The sequence below is a fragment of the Tachypleus tridentatus genome, chromosome 8, assembly GCF_004210375.1.
Source record: "Tachypleus tridentatus isolate NWPU-2018 chromosome 8, ASM421037v1, whole genome shotgun sequence".
Lineage (NCBI taxonomy): Eukaryota > Metazoa > Arthropoda > Merostomata > Xiphosura > Limulidae > Tachypleus > Tachypleus tridentatus.
The window spans coordinates 61,744,438-61,765,753 of record NC_134832.1 but is presented as its reverse complement, the minus strand read 5'-3'; the positions used below and the strand labels follow the sequence as shown (position 1 = coordinate 61,765,753).

Here is a 21,316-nt window from a genome sequence, read left to right as displayed (position 1 = left end):
ATATCACTGAAATTAGTATTATAATGTATATTATAATTTAACATTTTAATTCCTGTATTTCAAAAGAAACTTTTCAAATAAAACTTAATTTCTGGTTTTGCTGTCTCACAATGCACAAGCATTTACAAGTTTCAACAGTTGTTGTAATTCTTCTTGCACACTGCATGTTATGTCTACTTAAAAACTTGGTTAATTGCATGATCTAAGAAAAGAAAAATAAATCTAATGAAAACTCTTAACATGCCCAATTTATACACATAAGTCATTCAACTTCATACTCAACTGTATATATTTGAAAGAGCATATTTCAAACTACATTCTTCCAATAGTTATTTTCAAACTGGTGGGCAAAATTCTGACAAAATATGTCAGAGATTTCAAAGCATTTTTGTTGCTTTCATTACCATCAGCACTTGGCATTGTTTGTCACCTAGAAATATGTTAGTTACACACAAAGTTAAATTGTATTTAGGTTTTAGTTTTATATTTTAGTTAGTTATCTGTTATGCTTTAAAATGCATATTAAAAAGTTTCAATATTTAAAAAAAAATAACACAAACCTTGCCTCAATTAATTACATTTAATGTAGCACACAAGTGCAATTTCATTCTGTAGAAGGCTAAAGCATCTATGCCAACAATATTACAGTATTGCTCAAGGATGCCTGTTGACTTTTGTCACAATAAATAATAATGATAAACAAAAGTAAAACACTGAAAGTAAAGTATATGTGAAAAATGTAGATTTGCAACTAAGAATATATTAGAAGATATTTATTTTTTAAAGTTATTCTTACAAAAAGATTAAAAGATACGTACATTTTTTCCATATCTTAACTTTAAACACATTTCATTACACTATATGTTGATGATAATACAAAAAAATATTTAAAGTCTGAGTGCAAATAACTACAACACAAATAGGAATCTTTAGTTAAAGTACTGAATAAGAATAATCTCATTATTTGTGTACAAACAGACTTATAATATTACCAGTTGTTACAAAGATATACGTTAATAACGGTCAGAGTTATTTACAGTACTGCTGAACTGTATGCTGTTCTTCAAACACGAGCAATGTCAAATGAGCACATCCTGCTACTATAGGGTTAACTTTTGGTGGCATCAAACTGTCCAAGAAGTGCAAAACATTGTTTAAATGTAGTTCTGATACATTCTATTCCACCTCAAATTTATACTGGATATACTTGTTACAACACTTGCTGATTTGCACATTTAAAATCATTTTAACATAATGCATTTAATCCTGTCACATGATTCCCATTGTGAGACTACAGTCCTTTTGAGCCATTTTGAATTAAATATATGAAACATACACCAAGCATATGCAAAGTATCTAACTTTTGCATACTATTACTCCTAGTCATGTAATAATGAAAATGCAGCAAGTTATAGTACAATGCAGTTTCTTTCGCATGTTCCAGTATTTGTCTGCCTTTAATTAAATATATTAACAAGATTTGGAACACTGTATATCTTTCATGACTGACGATAAAATTGTTATTTAAACCTAAGTTTGAGATACCTTTCTCACACCTTTAGTTGATATTGTAAGAATTAAAAAGTGAGTTTGTTTTAACCACAGAAACAAAAACAAACACTGACAAAGATAACTTAAAGGTTTGTGTCATTGTTCATTCAGTGACACAGTGTAGTAGTAAATATTAATACAGGTTTAATTTTATTATAGTAATAACAAAATTATAAAAATATGTTGGTGTTTAATTAATAAAAGTACAAAATTTCAACCCTCACACAAAATGTTGTAACTATGCTCAATGTACAAATCAATGATTAAGTAATTTCATTACTGTTGTTCTTGAGTGCACCTAGTTTTGATGTATTGTGATGCAACTAACATTAATGAAAAAGTACACTGCACTAATTTTATCTAGTTGTTGTCAACCACCACTATGTATGCTGTATCCCAGCCAACTTGAAAAGCCTTAGTTTTAGGTGCAAGGCCTTGTCAGCACTGAATATAAGAGATAAACAAAATAGAAATATTATTATACACTCTTCTTTAATTTCACCCAGAAGATGTTATCACAGATTACACCTGAAAATGTTAAAATTAAATTACAAGTTCACCTGATAACCTGACCTTGGATACCATATGTTACTTAAAATAATACAGAATTACTTGGGCTTTCACTTGCGTATAGAAAATCTGTAGATCCACAGATTAAATTCCACAACAAACCCATGCACACACATACTAAAATATTAAAATATGAACACACAGACACACATACGCAGAAACAATTTTGTTTTGTCTGCTTTTGAATTTCACACAAAGCTGCATGAGGGCTACCTGTACTAGCTGTCCTTAATTTAGCAGTATAAGACTAGATGGAAAACACCTAGTCATCACCACCCACTGCCAACTCTTGAGCTACCTTTTTACCAAAGAATAGTGGGATTGACCGTAACATTTTAACACCATCACGGCTGAAATGGCAAGCATGTTTGGTGCAATGGGATTCGAACCCACGACTCTCAGATTATGAGTCAAGCTACTTAGCCATCTGGTCACACTGGGCCTTTTGTTTTGTTCTAAACTGAGAATAGAGGGTTTCCTAAAACTGCTCTTTAGTCTCTTGGGAAGAAAGATACTTTCTCCAAATTTCCAGTACAATTCAATGTTGAATCCCTGATATTTGAAACGTGCATTACAAGATTTTGCCAAATATATTAATAATTAGCTTTAATTCCAAATACTTTATAAATGTAATACACTTTATCAAATTCATGACAATGCTATACTACTGGTTTAGATTTTTTAAAATTATTTACATAATTCATTATAAAAGTTAGAGGTTTACTATTTTTTTTCACCTACCATCAACTGCAATTATAACAAACAACATCTTTGATAAAAAAAATTTTTTCTTGAATATGATTTTTATCCAGCAGCTAATAAATATTCCAATCTTACCTCTGAATTGGAGGTGGCACTAACAGCTCCCCTGGACTCATTGGCAACAATGGCATACTGGTGCGATAAGTTTGCTGCTAGCGGGCCCAAATGATTAACGTTGGTTGTTGATTTAGCAACCTACATTGTGAATGACATTTTATAACTCACAATGTGCTTCAATATTTTTCACTTTTACAAACTTAACAAAAAACTGCACTTTAACTTTATGTTTTAGAAAAAGAAATAAGAAAAGCAATAGGTGAAACACTACACAGGTTTCACTGAAGTTAAACTTAATTCAGTTATTTCCCTATAGAAAGAAAGTCTGACCAACAAAAAGTAATTAATTTCAAACATGCAAACTTGATTTTATATTAAAAAAATTAAGTCATTTTAACAGAACATTAGAAAATTTTAAAATATACAGAAGACATTTAGTTACAGTTTTAGTTAACCATCATGTGACTAGAATATTTAAAAATCCATCTTTAAGAAAACAATTTTTTATAACATATTATTTTACTTTCTATTGTAAAAAATCTATTTCCACTTCCTACCAAATGGTTTTAATAATTACTTGTTAGTTTTGTTCACGTCTTACAAATGGTAATATTTTTTTTTACTTATTCTTGTCAACAAATTGTTTTTCTAACAAATCTTTAACTTCTCTTTTAATTCAAGAACAGATTTCTTATAATTTCCTTAGGGGCTGGAACCCACCCTTGTCATAATTATGTGTAATAAAATGTTTTTTATTCTACTGAACAAGCCTACCAGTGGCACAGCATTATTTACGTTGACTTACAACACCAGAAATCTGGTTTTGATACTCATGGTGGGCAGAACACAAATAGCCCATTGTGTAGCATTGTGTTTGATTACAAACAAACAAACTACTGAACAAATTTTCTTAATTTGCTGTATGAAACTGTTTGTTTGTTGTTAAGTATGTCAAGCACAAACAAAGCTACACAATTTGTACTGTGTATGCCATGGGAATCAAAATCTAGTTTTTAGTATTACAAGCCTTCAGATTTACCACTGAGCCACTACATGGCCATATGAAACTAAATGTACATCTTAAAGGGTAACACCAATATTATTTAAATATAACTGTTTTTAATGATGCTGACATGACAAGAAAGTCACCTGATGTTCCTATTCTAACATTTCCTAGAATAGTTTACCTGAACAGAATAAGTTTTTCCGTGCTTTAACGTACATATCCAATCAGAGCTTTCCATGCAAAATCAAAGTAATGTATCTTCAACGTGTTTTGTTAATGTACATTTTAGTAATTATTGTATTTATTGTATCTTTTATTAAGTTTACTCTTCTTTTTGGTTTAAATTTCATTGTAAAGTTTGTTTTGTCTTTCCTTCCAAACCCTCTTTTAAAATGAGACATCTGTTTGCATATCTATTCCACCCTTCGACACAACATACACGTAATGTGACACCAAGTTTCAAGAACACTACTTATATCTTAAACAACTACTTCCTGTTAAAAATACATACCATATCTTGAGCAATTCTAGCTATTTCTTTAGAGGCATTCACCATTTTAGTTTGGTAGTCAGCAAATGAGTCACTTTCACTGAGTCTAACATGTTCATCAATCTGAAAAATCAGTTGTTATGTATTAATACAAATTCTAAATTTCTAAAATTTCCAAACAAAAGAGCTTCCACAAAAAGTATCTTTTTAAATAAAGCTTTTTCTTTCAGTTAGTTTTTGTAACCTACAACAATAGCACTTTCAACTGAACATATTTTCAACAATTTTGTTCTGATAACATAATTACTTTAGCTGTAATTATAACCTAATAATACACAGGGCAGTCTTACAGTACACAGAAAATGTTATAAACTGTTTGATAGTTAATACAGTTTCTAAGATAACTATAGCTAACATGCACACTTAAAAATGTCATGTTTTACATTCCACAAAAAAATCTTTGTTGAACCAAAAATAGAAGTTATTCTTGGATGACAGAACTCACACACACACACACACATTCTTAAACAACCACTCTATTATAAAACTTACAATTAAGTTTCATAAAAGGCTTAAGAACCTATAACATATTTTAAGTTTCAATGATTTTACTACAAAGCAAAGTTGAAAACAATTCTTAAGAATACAAAGCAAAGTTAAAACAATTCATAAAAAAAAAAAAAAAAAGAGTTCTATTGAAATGAAAATAAATTAAATCAAATAATGCTATAAACATTTAGGCTCACTTTCCCTTTGGTGCTTTACTTGAAATGATTGATAATTTAAAAAAAGCTTCAGATGGGACTACTAAAATTCAAGATTCTTATACCTTAATTACATAAATAACATACAATTAATATTTTTTATTAAATGATTTAAATGTGTATCTACATTAACTTCACAGTAAAATCAGTATTTTTCAAGAAAGTGTGTCTCATACATTTAGTAACAACCATTTCAGAAATTCAATAAAAATAAATTGTGTTTAACCATGACATTTAAACAGTAGGTGTTGAAATTACCAAATATTCTAATATGAAATACCACCTGTTTGCATATACAGACACTTTTATTCTTTATAACCAAAGAGACAAGGAAGAAAATCTACCTTTGCAACTGACTTATTGAGAGATTCAACTAGTCCAGTCACTATTCCAGCCTCAGTGGCTGCAGCCTCTAATGTGTGCAAGAGATCATGTAAGGCATCCTGCATGGCATCGGCCGAGTCGTCGATTTCTGTGTGAGCATGTGTAGCCTATAAAAATAAAGAAAACAGGTTATAACAGATAAGAGTTGCTGTCTCATATTTTGTAGTTTCTTTAATAATATTTACTTGTTTTTTTATTGTTTAAAAGTTGTAAATAGTTTGCATAACTTCATTACTTTTTCACCTTCTTTTGTATATTCATAAAGACAAATGATAACAGTTGAAAGTTATTACATAGACTACAAAAAACTTTGTGCAACCTTTGGATTCCCTCCACACTCTTTTACTGCATACACAAGTTGTAAGGCACATTCAGAAACTGTTTTTGTTTGGTCGAGTAGTGCCATCTGCTGTTTGGAATTCGAAGTATGAGATGCACTACCAACAGCACTTTGAACTAGTGGATTGAAATAATTCACCATTTGTGAAACCTGAAATGAAAATTACATTTACATCAACTAAAAAAATATAAATTAGAATAAGCACATGTTTAAAAAACAGATCTGATAAATTTACCATAAAAGTTTTAAAGGTATCTAAAACACTACTAAAAAATTATCTGTTTCTGTTTCTTATCTAGGGTAAAAGATGAACACATTTTTTTACCAATTTGCATTATATACAGTTATGATTTTTCAAATATGTCAAACATTACAAAAATTGTTGAATAACAATGAAAAAAATGAATTATATTTATGAAAAAGACACTCAAAAATATTTTTGATTGTCAAATAAATGGTCAATTGTAGACTATGAACTTACATCTACAGTATTATCTACAATCAAATTCTATCTTGTATAAAATTATATAAACATATGAAAAATTCATTAATATGCAGCAACAGGAAAGAAACCTGAGAAATATTTTACTAAATTCTGATTATTTGCTTGATTATGTTATCAACATACAATCAGCACTTAACACAACTTACAGCATGACCGATTCTTTCAGCTTCCCCTTTAGATGAAGTTCGAACACTGTCTATTCTGTCCATAATTTCAGTTGCACTGTTTTCCATTTGTTCTTGGAAACCCTTCAATTGGAAAAGATAATTATAAATTACATTCGTGTTTTTACGGATGAAATTTGTTTTAAAAAGTACATAATCAATAACACTCAGACAAAATATAACCAGTCTTGTCAAGAAAGGTAAATAAAAAAAACCCTAAAGATTTCACCTCTAACAATAAAAATATAACAGCTAATCTACTAAACAAATCAACTGAACATTTCTTTAAATAATCCAACCACAAAAGAATGCTCAGAAAAGATCTATTCCCTCTAAGCATCATAGAGATAAGAAAAGTACTGCAACTTAAGTGTTTTAGTCAACAAAGGTGTGGTTGAAAGAAAAAGGTTTGTTTAAGTCTTTTTCTCTAAATTAATGTATCAATTACATTGCTTAAAATAGCTAGAAATCTAAAAAAAACATTATAAACTTAGCTGCATTTTGAAAGCCCTTAGGAAAAAAGTTATGAAAGTTTGAGGTACCAAATTAATCCTACATGCACTTTATACAAATTAATGAAATTATCCATAGAACTGAGAAATACAAAAAGTTTCCAAAATTATGTATGCAACAACCAATGTATTAACAAATGTTTACAAGCTTATAAAAATGTACTAAATATTACACCTACATTACTCCAAAGTAACAAGTTAGTAGAGTAAACAATTTGGTTATAAATAAATAATTTAAAAAATAAAGAAAATAAAATCTATTAATAGAAGGAGATCTCAATTTTCTGTTTTATGCTATGAGCTAATGAACGTCTCACTTAAAGAATAAAATCAAACACTCGAGCTTCGGTTAATTAATTACACATAACTCGTTAATCCATTAAAATATTCTACTTCAAATGCTCCTTATTTCATGTGACAAACCTTCAGGGTATTGTCCTGACGAGGTGAGAGATTCTGACTCATGACATCCAGTGCTACTTGATCCAATGTTTTGATATATGTGCTTAACTTCTTAACAGCTTCTTCACATTCGTTTTGACCTGGAGCTTTATCCCTCGAGTTAAAACAACAAAATCTTACTTAGAATAAAGACACAAATGAAGAAATCAAGTTAATTTGTCCACAAACACCTGTTTCACACTGATGAGTTTCCAGTTATGTTTCAGAGCAGGTTCTTGATTTATTTCATACAACAAAAGTATACAACAGAGAAAATCAACTGATACTTTAAAGTAAGAAAATGAATTTTTGCAGCTGAAGTGGAAAAGTCAAAACATACTTTTGAATTCCATGTATCTTCTAAACTGCTAACGAAAATGAAACGTGTAATATATATAACACGTGAAATTAACTTCCCATACACAGGAGCATGAATAAAAAGAAATGAAGGATTATATATTAAAAAATAGGTTTTAGACTGAAGTCAAATACTTCGATTTCTCTTATCACTTTTTCATTCCCTGAAATATTTCACACAAAAAACACTAACAATAAGTCAACAAATATCTTCTATAACTAATTAAATGTAATTTTTAGTGCCTATTAGATATTCCTCATACATAGACATATACTGTTTAACACAATAAAATTCAAAATAAAATTTTTGTATCTGTGTCATCTTGTAAAAACTAATATATTTTAAGCAATCCAATGATTTGCTATTATATTTTGTAGAGCTTACAAAATTCCATTTCTTGTTTTCCATTTCCCTAAATTTTCATGAAATAAGAGCTTAAATTACTTACTTGATGGAAGAGACCAACTTCTTAATAGCATCAGAAACATCGTTGCTGTACCCAGTCAATGCCTGCCACGAGGGTGGATCTTCAGGCTTGAGGGATAGTGCCTTTGCTGTTTCAATCATGTTGCAGGAACCATCAATAATAGATTTTCCTGCTGAAATAATGGGTTCCTGAGCTTCTTGTGCCTGCAATTATTGAGATTCATCATTTAAAAGTACTGGAAAGCCAATTATAACAAAGCTGTTTCAATCAACTGAAAAAGTCACAAAAAAGTAAACAAACCTTACGCCTACCTAATGACATGTTCACAGATCAGTCACGTTTTGCTTTGTGTGTGTGTGTGTGTTGTGTTTTTTTCTTATAGCAAAGACACATTGAGCTATCTGCTGTGTCCATAAAGAGGAATCAGACCTCTGATTTTAGTGTTGTAAATATGGAGACTTTCACTGTCCCAATGTGTTGCTAACCTGAAACATATTTCTTCAGATTCTACTTCTAGATTATAATTTTTGTCATTTTTAAGTTAACTTTTTATTAAATGATCTATTCCACACTTGTCATTAGCACAAACCACATCTTCCAGCATCATATAGAGATAAAAAATCTAATAAATATACAAAAGACAAAAGGAATGTTGAGTTGGTTATTATTAAAATATGCTAAAATAGCTTGAAAACATGTTATTGGTTTAAATAGTCTGGTAAAATTAATGAGCTCCATGTGTTGTTGATAATATACAAAACTGGCACATACATAGTTAACCATTATTTATTTTATTCAACTCAGGATTACTTTCACACAAGGTGACATAATTTCATAAGTCAAATGTTAACTACTGTAGAAAACTTGTACGTTTATCAGTTACAATCTGAAATCATTATTCATGACATCACAATTGTTGTTTATACATAACATGGAATAATTTAGATAAACTTTCTGATACTTGAGTAAGACAATTTACTCAACTATTTTTTTAATTTTCAAACTCAGGTTTCCAACTAAGATTACACTGCACAACAAAGTTTTTGCTTCTTGAACACTGCTGGGTGTTCCTCATAGATTTTTGGCTGCTAATCACAAAAATCACATCCAAATTTGCCCATCACGTACTGTTTCATTGAAATTTTCAGTTTTGCTTCAATGAAAAAAGATACCAGGGCAACTGGAATCTGTCAATGCTTGCTGACTACTGTTGGACACCGCAACATGAGGAACCGGATATTGAATACAAAGAAAATCAGGAGCAAAACACTTTTAATTATGTTGAACTTAATAGCATATTAAAACAAATGCAATTAAATACATTATTGCCAGTAAACAGTTAACTGTCTATTTCTCAGAGTTCCTACGTGATGAAGCAAAACCAAAACTATATTTGTGCATACCCACCAGGTATCTGTCACAATCAGCAAAAACTTTTCAGAAAGCAAAATTTTTCAAAAAAACTGTCGTGCAGTGTTATGAAAACTAAAAAAAAGTTTCTTGTGACAGCAATTTTTCACTGCAAACTCTTCCATACATGATGTATAAAAACAATTCATGTTTCAATATTTTACCTTTGGGCTGATTTTGGCTGGAATACTTGCAAATTCTGGAGAATTAGCAAATGTATTCAGACTCTCAACAGCTTCAATCAAAGGTTTAGTGGCAGCTGAGCAGTTATGTCGATTTGTTTCACTGGGATCCTGGTCCAGTGCCTTAAAAATAAGAAACCAAAAAGAAAATTATAAAAGAAAATTATGACCATAATTTTAATAAAAACCTACTAACTTTTACAGCATCATCATGAAATTTACCCAACATTAATTTTTTTTCTTCATCAATCAACCTTAGGAATCAACTTTGGTATCCAAACAAATTAAATAATTTTGAGAAAATATTTTAGGAAAACCAGAATTTGACAAGTCTAATTCAAGAAACCCAAAGTGTTAGGCCTAAAATAACTCACAATAAAGGTGTAAACTAGGTGTTTAACCAAACAGTAGATAAAGAAACAAAATCTTTTTTCTGCAGTTAATACATGCAATGATGAAACTTAAGTCAGAAGCATACCTTAATCTCTTTGACTAAGTTTGCAGTCGCATTTGCCAAATCTTTGGCTGACTGAACAAAGTGTCGTTTAGCAACTGGATTACTCGTCTTAGATGATGCAACTCTACAAGAATTGCACAGTGATGATGTATGTTTGGCTATCACTGTAGCTGCAGAAAGGACCTAGAGAAAAAGTTCAATACTTTTATAACAGTTAAACTGTTTGTGCAAAAAATAAAGAAACATAGCACTGATAGTAGATTCAGTACAATACTAATTATGTAGGCTTAAAAAGTAACTAGAAGAGATGAAACACTCATATTTGACTAAAATAAATATGTTGTTAACTATATGAAAACAGATGTAACAAATACTGTAGAACAATAAACATATAAAGCATTTAGATTCAAAGCATGATACACGATCTTAAAATACACACACACACACCATTCAAGATACACAATCTGACTAATAACCTATTCTGTATAGTTACTCTTTAAAATACTTTATGGGATTTATCAATACACTGCCAGTGTACACACATCTTACTAAGTAAATGTTAAAAATATCAACAACTTTCCTGACTTTTATCTAATTTTCTAATCACTTCTTTTTCTTTCCAAATCAATGTTGATATTACTATTTAATTAGTAGCAGTCTTACAGGCATAGAATCATAGACATAAAAAAATTAGTTCACTGTAACATTTTATATCATGATGGTTATGCATTCATTCAAATAAGAATATTTTGGCCAAAAAATCATTTAAAGTTGTCACTTCCTTAAACCTGACAAAAATATGCATTGTTTCAAAGCTTTTGATATTTGAATAAATTAAAGATTTCCCAATACAATTAAAAAAAAATAAAACTAAAAAAAAAAGGAATTTAAAAACTACACCAGCCTACCTGCTGCTGATTACTTGTTTGATTAGTTAGCTGCTGACATGCCATCTGTATGGCTTGGTTAGCACGAGCAAACTGTGCTAGATCCACTAATCCTGATTTTCCTGCAACACTAGAAGGATCTGATATACCAACAAGATAGGCTGCCTAACAGGTTAGAGAAAAGGAATTGTTTTCATATTTGTAAACCTCAGTTCATAATAAGTAAACCAATATCCTGTAGTACAGCAATATTTCAATACTCAAAGCATCAATGTACGTGATGAACACACAAAATTTAAAAATAGATTTCAGACTCAGCTTAATGTGCGTAATATTTTAAAAATCAAATGATAAATTTCTTAGTCAAAATCTAAATCAAATTCCACTCATTTCACTACTGGAAATATCTAAAAAATGAACAAAATGTAGCTGAAAATTTAAAAACTGGTTCACTACAACAGCAATGAGCAAAACACATATACCTTAACCAGCTTAAATTAGAAAAAAAATAAACAAAAATCTTCGTCATGCCAAATATGTAAAGAAGAGGGTGTCGTAAGTCACCTGAGCAGCATTTTCAATCAAGGCAGATATTGATTCTGAGACATCTTTGACTGCTTCACCAAATTTCTCATGTTCATTCTTCTTAGCATGATTTGCAATGTCAGCCATGCCATCATCAAGATTCTGTTGACCAAATAAAAAATGATGATTGGCTGACCTGATCATTTAATAGTTAAATGAAATTCACTTCAGAAAAAAGTTTAAGTTTGTATGTAATATTTCAAAATATAAAAATTTGCTTCTGAAGGAAAAAAAAATTACTTTTTGTTAGAAACTTATTTACAGTTACAAATACTCTGTTTATAACTGAACCTCTGAATTTGTAACTATTGAATTTAAAACAACATGCAAAAACACATCCCTTTAAAAACAACATGCAGAAAACATCCCTTTTTAAAGAACCTGTAAAAGATTCTTAATATTTGGTTTCAAAATATACTAAACTACTACTTTCAAGCACTAGAAATCAAATATCCCGGGAAATTAACGTAAACATTTGAAACTACTGCCACTACAACTTTTTCACGTACCTTTGACTTATCCATGATGTTATCCAGACATTCAAAGTATGAAGAATCATTAATAGCTTCAGAAGAATTTTCCAACAGTGGTCTCATCATCTAGTGACAAAATTATTTACGTTCATGTAAAACAAGAATAAGCAGAAAATAAGTGCACTTTTTACAAATAAGAAAACAAACAAAGTAGTGCCTTACTTCACATACAAAGTTGTACTTCATGAAAATTTTTAAAAAGAAAATTTCTAAAGTTTACTGATCGTTAGTTGTCGTGCATCATAGACAAAACCTTTAAGGAAAATGTGGTCTAATACACTTTAGTGAAACACATTATTAAAAACTAAAAGTTATATTCGTTAATATATTGTATTAACTAACACATAAACTAATAATTATGAAATATAATTAATTTTAGTGGTGCATATAGTTTTTCATTCATTAAGACTTTTGCTGCAAAGGTACTAACCTAAGGGTTAAAAGATAATTATTTATTTATTACACAGATTTTCTGAATAATATCAATAATATTTAATAAAACCATTCATGCTTTTTTCTTTATTATTAATACCATTATACACTACAGTATAAGCATATGTTTTATCTTTACTTATTTACCTGAATATTTCTGATTGCACTATCACATTCCTTCTGACCAGGTGCTGAAGATGTGCACATATTTATCAGATGGTTGATACTTTCTGTCACAGCTCTAGAATTAAAACAAGTTATGTTTATTTTCTAAAATTCAGGAACACCTTACTGCCATACTTACAATCCACTGAAGAAAAAAACAATTCTAATGGTAACTATCGTTTACCGAGACCTATTTCTGCCCATTACCAGAATACTACACCGAAAAATAGTCTTCTTTAAGTCCTCCAACTAAATAAAAACTAAAAATCAATTTCTAACTGTTACAGCATCATATGGTTTCATTAACAAAGCACTAGCCTATTCATACAACAGCTTGCAGAATTATTGTATGAGATAGTGTCAAATAAAAATTACCTGTGAATAAAAGCAACTCACCTTGCAGCAAGTGCTAACTGGTTCTTAGCATTCGGAGCACCAGGATCAGCAGCTACAGATTTAGCTGCAACCAGCAACTTGCTTGATACCATTGACACATTCTTCACACTTAACACCATTTGCCCCTTTACTTCTGAATCCTGTGAAGATGCACATAAAATTTTGTTTTTATTGGCCAATTAACAAAACGAACATGGTTCTCCTTCAAAGGTGCTCCTCTAATTTTGGTTTTTAAATCTATACTTCTACCTACAAAACTTCACACACACATTACAGTACAACAAAGGAAATAACATGAGCAAATTAAGATGTTCTTGAACAACAAACTTACTTTCGTTTGTCCAATGATCTCCATTCCACAGTTCAGTAAATCACCAAAAGCATTTCCAAAGTTTTTGGCAGAGACAGCTAGTTTACTTGGTGAACCTTTAGAGGCCTCCATCACATTACCTACTTCGCTGTTTAAGATGGCAGCAACAGAATTCAAGTTACTTTGGAGCTCACTGTATGATCGACCAGAGCTTGGGAACTAAAAGTGTAAAGACAGCAACACTAATTTCAACAAAACTAAAGTTACAAATATCTTGATTTAATATCTTTTAATTTATATGTTTATTTGTGTAACTGAAATTTAGATAAACATTTTTGTTCAATAACATTCAGTAGCTTTTAATTTATACTGTAAGATCTGCAATGCACCTTTTGGTCATAAACTAAAAAATTACAAAAATAATCAAACAAAAGCAATTCAAGCAGAAATGTGTTGTTTTAATTACTTTTCTCCAATAATAACTGAACATAATTTTACGTTTTTTAAACACAAGTGTGTGTGTGTGTGTGTGTGTGTGTGTGTGTGTGTGTGTGTGTGTGTGTGTGTGTGTATATTAGTGAAATTAAATAATTGCATTTAAATGAAGTTAAATGAATAAACAAAATCAAAAGGAAGGACTGTGTTAAAAACAACAAATCCCAACCTCTGATTAATTATATTATAATCATACATTTTCAAGCCATAAACATTTTTAAAAATATGCAGCGTATTTTATTTCATGTTAATGCGTTTTCTTTATAGCTTGAAAATTTATGGTTATATATATATATATATATATATATATACACACACACACATCAAAAAAACAGGTGTATTGATAATAGTAAATACTTTAAACAGAAGTATAATTTTAACATGAAATATATACTAGAATAGTTTAAAAAGTATATATATTTTTTTTTTTTAAATTCAAGAAGACTCAATTTAAACGTACTTCTTGAGTATTCAAAGCTTGAGTGGCTTCCGTAATGTTACGAATTGCATCATCAACATCCCTCTGTCCAGGAAGGCAGTTAACACAGTTATTTAAAGCTGTTGATACAGACCTTGCAACCTAGAAACAAGAATATATTGTGCTGTTCATCACAAAATATATTTTATTTCTAAATGTTTTTTGTTTGTTTTGTTGTTATTTTTAAATTTCTCACAAAGCTACATGAGGGCTGTCTGCACTAACTATTCCTAATTTAGCAGTATAAGACTAGAGGGAACTTACTCTTAGGCTATTCTTTTACCAACAAATGGTGGGATTGACCATCACATTACATCACACCCACGGCTGAAAGGGTGAGCATGTTTGGTGTGATGGAGAATCGGACCCACGACCCACAGATTATAAGTCAAATGCCTCATCCACCTAACCATGCCTGGCCTATTTCTAAATGAAACTGTCTTGAAGAAGTTTAAATTTTATAAATGTACAAGCTCAGAAATTTGTTGTACAATCATTAAATATGACAATAACATATAAATGAATGTTACAAAGACAAAAAAAACACTTTTGAAACAACAAAGATGTTTTAGCAATTTTAAATAATTTTAACAATTTTGCTATTTTTAATAGAGAGTAAGTTAAATATTTTGTAGTTGATCAGAAGATTTTATCTTTGAATTTTTCAACATTTTTATGTCCTGAAAAAAAAACCCATAAAGTAAAGCAAAAGCTGTAGGAGTTACATTACAGTTGTTAAATTGAAAAACAATTAATTAACTGATTAATTAAATAGGTTTAGGACTTTTTGTAATATTTGTTTTACATTTGATTCATCATAAAGAGAGAACTTTAATTAAAATACAAGGAAAAATGTTACTTATTTAAGAATAGTGGTAAGAACGTCCATCTGACAATAGAATGGACAAATCTGAATTCACACAAAAACAAGCAAAAACTAAATTCCATTTTTTAGTGATAGATTTACTGCTAATTGTTTAAAAATTTTGGTGAAACACAGATTCTTAGCTATTTCTCATTTTCCATACACACACACATTTCATTACAAAGGTATAATAAAACCTACAAAATAAGTACGCCTAATATATAATAGCTGCTATGTCTCAGACATCTTTTTTATAATAAGATTTTTCATCTAGCTGTTTATCATTACATTGTGTATTGGCACATGAGGGCTGAAAATGATACCAAAATAAAATAAAATAAATCAAAATTATATTAAGCCAAACAATTTGTGAAATTCTAAAGTTAAAATCTCTTTTAAAGTAACTATGAATCTTTGAAGTAAGGTTAAAGAGACATGTAATATATTCTTGCTTTTCCTTTTCATAATACTGTTAAAAACCTGAAACAGTACAATGGTGAATAAAACATTTACAGAGATGCCAACTGTTTCAAATGACTGAGCATAGTTGATTGTAGACAGGATCCTTTCACAGTTTTAGTCCTTTTAGAGTTGCCAGAAATAAGACAATCTGGTAAACGAGGCCTCTTTTTTTCCATCTTGTGAATGATCACATTGGTGTTTCTATGCTGCTTACAAAACAAGAAATACCCATCTATGCAAGCGCCGATTGGCTGACAAGCACTGATGACGTAACTATGGATTCTCCCACATACTCAGTATGGAGAAGCACTGCACTCAAACTATTGGTAGACGTCGGAGATACAAATATTTTTTATTATTTCAAGCACAAACATGATTATCGCAAGTAGCCATTTGGACTGTCTTCTATTTATTATCAAAATTTATTTGTATCTCACGAAAAATTTTCTTTTCACCCCTTTCAAGCCATGGGGAACAATTTATCACTTTATTGTATAGGCTTATATAATATATAATAATTTGGGAGTTGCAACAAGTCGTAATATTTGTCTGTATGAGCGTATAGTCGTTATGATTACACTCAACTCATAATGGTTGGCATATCTGCATTTAACAGATGATAACTATTCTTTTAACACATACCAGTCATTGTCAATAATGACTGTTAACTTTGAAACTAAGAAAATATATCATATTTTAATGAAGCACACAAATACAAACTTAGATGTTCAAAATAAGTTAATGCTAATAAAAAGAAAAGACAGTTTACTTGTGTCAATCTTTTCTGATTTTCAGGATGAGTAGGATTTTGAACAGATATTCGAACTTCTTCAATAAGCTGAGCAGACTTGGACATAACATCCTGGGCATTTTCAATAACCTTTAACTGGATGTCTTGTTCAGACGTAGTGGCAGCCACACCTCTTACAGCTCCAGTGAGGACCTTAAGAGCATTTGCAGTATCTCGAGCTGCAATTCCTGTATAATTTTCATTGCCCTGCAAATTAAGACAGATATACACTTCTTATTCTTGCTAAAGAGAATAATGCTGAAATTTTAATTGGTCATTTATAAGTTTCACTATCACAATTTTCATTACGAGTTCAGTAGCTTCAAAGCAAGTCTTTTGTTACCAGACCTTTTTGGTGGAAGAAAATAGCCTCACAGCCCACTTACTGGTTCTACCTTGTCCGTTATGATTTCTCCTGAGATCTAGCTGTGGCATTGAACATCAGCAACTTGCATTTTGTTTCAGTTTCAGAAACACTGCCTTAGAGAATATATTAAACTGCTTATAGTAATAAATCAAATACTGAAATGCAATCAGTATTGTAAATATTACTTTTAAAATAGAAAAGTAAATACCACATACTTCAAATTGTCAAGAAAGTCTGTTACTCAAAACTGATGTTTTTCCTTATGATTAAATAGATAATGTAAAACTAAAAAATAAACTCACACTTTACATTTTACACTCCAGTCACTATAGCTCAGTCGTTTTTTTTAAATAAGCAGATTTCTTCCTAATTTTTTTTAACATTTTACTTTATATAGTACTACTGTTATACATTCCACCATATTTATTATGTCCAACTGTCAAAGAGTAACAAAACATGACTGAAGGTACACATTTCTTTAATCACTTCAAACAATGCAGGTCAAATCCCTTATTCTGATATTTTAGTAGGTGTTTTTATTCTCTCACACACCATCAATAAAGCTTTGACAAACCAAGCATTGGCTTCTACATTGCATTCTTGTTAAGGTTAGCTCAGTATGAAATTTATGGCAAAAGATAATTCTGTTATTATTTTGGTTAGCAAGTGTTTGAAAAATCATCAAAGGGAGTAAAAGAAAGGCAACTGGCAACATTGACAACCTACATAACAAAGAACAGTCACATACTTGAGAAGCTGCTGTGAGCAGTTGAGCTATTGATGATCCAACTGTTTTGGAAGTGCTTCCAAGTTGAAGTGTTGATGACTCATTCTGTTGAGAAAAAGACAAAAAAGGCCCTGATAAAGAAAATATTAGAAATGTACATATACAGACTGCTAAACACTCTCTTTCCATCTTTTCAATTTAACAGATGACAACTATTTTTTATAAGCAATGTAGAACAAAAGTATTTATGACTTGATATGTATTTCAGTTTTTGACTTGGTCTAAAAAGATATGTTTTAATTGTATAATTATTATATGAACTAGTTTACACATTTAAACAATGGTATTTTTTATTTAGATATATATTTTTAAGAAAGCTTCTAGATATTAATTGATGTTTACAGTACACAATCTTCTGTACAGTCACAGTCATTTTAAGTAATTTCAAAACAAAAACAGTATTTGCAAATTACCCTTTTTTTTATTTAACAAGGAAATATTGATGAATTTAAAGCTAAAACAGAAAACAAATCACACCTTCAGTGAGGCACTCTAGGGCTGAAAATCATGATAAATCAATACAGAAATAAATCAAATTCCTGCTGAAATTAACAAGTTGAAAAACTAAAAGTCAAAATTTCTGTTCAAGTGACAAAATCATACTAAAACTGCAGTATAAAAACTCAATTAAATGTAATTAGAATGCTTGTCACAAAAGAGTGAAAATAAATACTTTATGTTGTAAATTCTGACTATGCTAATATTTATATAAATACAAGTAATAAGCAAGTGGCAGAAGAATTATCTGTATGGAATCATAACCTCAAGAAGATCAAGATGAAATGGAAAATAAACCTTTTGGTTGGGATATTTTGAATTACACAATCCATCTTCAGCATTGTTATACAAAAACAATTATGTGGTATGATTTAATATATAGAAATAGAGAGGAAAAATAAAATATAAACACACACGATGAAAAAAAACCTAAGAATAATCAGGTATAAAAGGTTTATTTTTTACTATCATCTTCACCATGTTGAAATAGTAAACAAATACCAAACTTTAATTTAATGACTGTGGCTGCTATAAATGAGTATGGAACTTTTGAAAGCCATACATCGTATACAACACACTCACGTTCAACTGCCTAAGGCAGACCCTTACTCTACACAGCAAATAACGAATATACACTGAAGCAATTATAAAAGCTGTTTTTTACTTACTGTTTCACCAGGCAAAGGTTTCAAGTCAAATGCCTTCACAGCTTTTTTGAAAGCATCAAGTTTGTCCTTTAAGCAGTTGATGAGGTCTAGAGCACTATCAAGTTCAAGTATTCCACAAGCTTCCTGTGCCTGAAGTAATTTTAATATACATTACCATAATTATTAATTGTACATCCATAGATTATGGTGTTAAGATATATGTATGTTTAATTTTTAACACACAAATATAATGTTCTTAATTCATGAGCTAATATTTCATCAGTTGATAAACTTATTGCCATAAAGGATTAAACAATACCTTAAAAAATGATTGGCACATTTAAATGTATTAATTTCTGATGAATATCGATCTTTTGATTTTAAATATATATCAAATTTTCAGGATATGTTACAAATACTCGAGTTATTATACATAGTAAATAATACTAGAGAGTAATCACCATCTTACGTTAAACAATAGGCTATTGTTCCACACGTGTAATATAATTAAGCATGTTTCTACAATTCAATTTTTACAAGTTAAAAATAAACAATAATCAGTTTTAGAGTTTATAATAATAAAAAGCAACACAAGATTTTACCTTTGCCAGGGAACTACGAAGCTCTGACAAGGCACTGGCCATATCTTTAGAAGTACTGTTCAATTGGTTTGCCGAAGAAGAGTCGGTGATTGTTGGAAGTGCTGCCTTAGATGCTGAAATCATCTTAACAATTGGCTGTAAGAACAACAACATACAGATAAGCATAAGAACTTGAGATAAAGTTAAACAGGTAGTGAGTTAAACAAAGATGGATTGTAAATATTAAATTTCACCTGAATCATCTGTTCTGATGCATTGATCAAGAAGAGCTGGTTATTGGCATTATCTGGTTCTTTTGTTGTAGCCTTGATTCCCTGCACCAGGGATGGGATAGTTTCTGCCACTGCCTGAATAGTAAAAACCCAATGATACAAATTGCTATATTTATAATTTTTGAAAGCTATTTTAATGATTGATTCTTAAATCTACTTTTTTGAATGGATAGAAAAAATATAACATTAAAAGAGAGCTTCAACAAGAAACCAACAAAATTGCATGCACAAGGTGATTGTAAATCTCACATTTCAAATAATTATACTTTAGGGATTACTTGTCTCAACATAACAAATTTCACCAATAACACATTAAAAACCACTAGTATTATCTTGGAAATTTTGAACTTAATACAAGATATTTTAAAGCCATATTATGCTATCAACCCTTATTACTTTTTTTTGTCATCAACAAGCATTGCTTTAATTTCTTTTAATAATACAAAGCTGGTTATTTAAATAAAATACAGGATATTAAAAGAATCAACAAGCAGTCTAAAACAGATGCTGCTTGCAGCAGTTCGTTTATAAAAATAGGTTTGATATACTGGTTAAGAATGATTAGAAGCATTTCAATCACATTCTGTAGTACATTCTACCATATTGAAAACTTTGTTCATTAAAACTTATGACCTTCATCATGCCACTAGTAAAACATGGTTTTCCTATGATAAGTAGTTTTTATATAATTACTTTAGAAATATAGTTTTATTTATAATTCCCTATATGTTGTAAAAATCCTCAATACTGAACAAGAAAAAAATGTATAATGTATCATTGTTCAATAATACATTGTTTTCTCCTAGTATAACATGTCTACAATAAAAGATTTGAAAAAAGGTTCACAGTGACAAACAAATAATTATCATGTAAGCTTAATCAAGTAGGCAATAACACTGCCTATGTACGGATGGTTCGGATTGTCCATCAAAATAGTATTTCGAATATCTCCTCAACACATTATCAGAGCGTTACAAAACTATTCAGTGTTTCCTTTTATTACGATATCTATGTAATGACCTTAACCTGGGAATGTTTGTAACTATCAAAGTAAAAAGTTTTAATTTCTTGTTGTTCTTTCTTCTGTTTCTATTTTATTGCATAATAACTTGAAAACTAAAACAATGGTGTTAACCAATTTCAATGAAGTGACACAGTTTCAAACAAAGTATCCACTTTTTATGTACTATTATTAACTAGCAGTAATTTTAAAAAGTCACAATTCTAAAGTAAGTGATGTTATCAATAACTGCTGAAGTTAGTTTTTCTTCAAGCATTTGGTGTTCCTTTAAAAACTTAAGTACAGGGTGAAACAGCAATTATGAGCCAGTAACAGTTAACCAATAAATATCACAGTTGGAATTG

General features: G+C 29.9%; 1 protein-coding gene across 3 annotated transcripts in view; it reads right to left on the bottom strand.

Moving 5' to 3' along the window:
* LOC143222495 (talin-1-like) overlaps nucleotides 1–21,316 on the bottom strand; it is a 106,844-nt gene that overhangs the window by 19,488 nt on the left and 66,040 nt on the right. For all 3 annotated transcript variants that reach the window (XM_076449098.1, XM_076449100.1, XM_076449099.1), the window contains exons 27-47: nucleotides 19,913–20,026; nucleotides 19,680–19,814; nucleotides 19,099–19,227; nucleotides 17,894–17,977; nucleotides 16,758–16,985; nucleotides 14,644–14,763; nucleotides 13,710–13,907; nucleotides 13,379–13,518; nucleotides 12,965–13,058; nucleotides 12,362–12,451; nucleotides 11,832–11,954; nucleotides 11,289–11,432; nucleotides 10,402–10,563; nucleotides 9,906–10,046; nucleotides 8,353–8,534; nucleotides 7,529–7,661; nucleotides 6,576–6,677; nucleotides 5,904–6,074; nucleotides 5,545–5,691; nucleotides 4,458–4,559; nucleotides 2,959–3,078 (exon numbers count right to left, since the gene is read on the bottom strand). In XM_076449098.1, coding sequence (XP_076305213.1) covers nucleotides 2,959–3,078; nucleotides 4,458–4,559; nucleotides 5,545–5,691; nucleotides 5,904–6,074; nucleotides 6,576–6,677; nucleotides 7,529–7,661; nucleotides 8,353–8,534; nucleotides 9,906–10,046; nucleotides 10,402–10,563; nucleotides 11,289–11,432; nucleotides 11,832–11,954; nucleotides 12,362–12,451; nucleotides 12,965–13,058; nucleotides 13,379–13,518; nucleotides 13,710–13,907; nucleotides 14,644–14,763; nucleotides 16,758–16,985; nucleotides 17,894–17,977; nucleotides 19,099–19,227; nucleotides 19,680–19,814; nucleotides 19,913–20,026 — 2,859 coding nt within the window. The remainder of the gene's footprint in view (nucleotides 1–2,958; nucleotides 3,079–4,457; nucleotides 4,560–5,544; nucleotides 5,692–5,903; nucleotides 6,075–6,575; nucleotides 6,678–7,528; nucleotides 7,662–8,352; nucleotides 8,535–9,905; nucleotides 10,047–10,401; nucleotides 10,564–11,288; nucleotides 11,433–11,831; nucleotides 11,955–12,361; nucleotides 12,452–12,964; nucleotides 13,059–13,378; nucleotides 13,519–13,709; nucleotides 13,908–14,643; nucleotides 14,764–16,757; nucleotides 16,986–17,893; nucleotides 17,978–19,098; nucleotides 19,228–19,679; nucleotides 19,815–19,912; nucleotides 20,027–21,316) is intronic.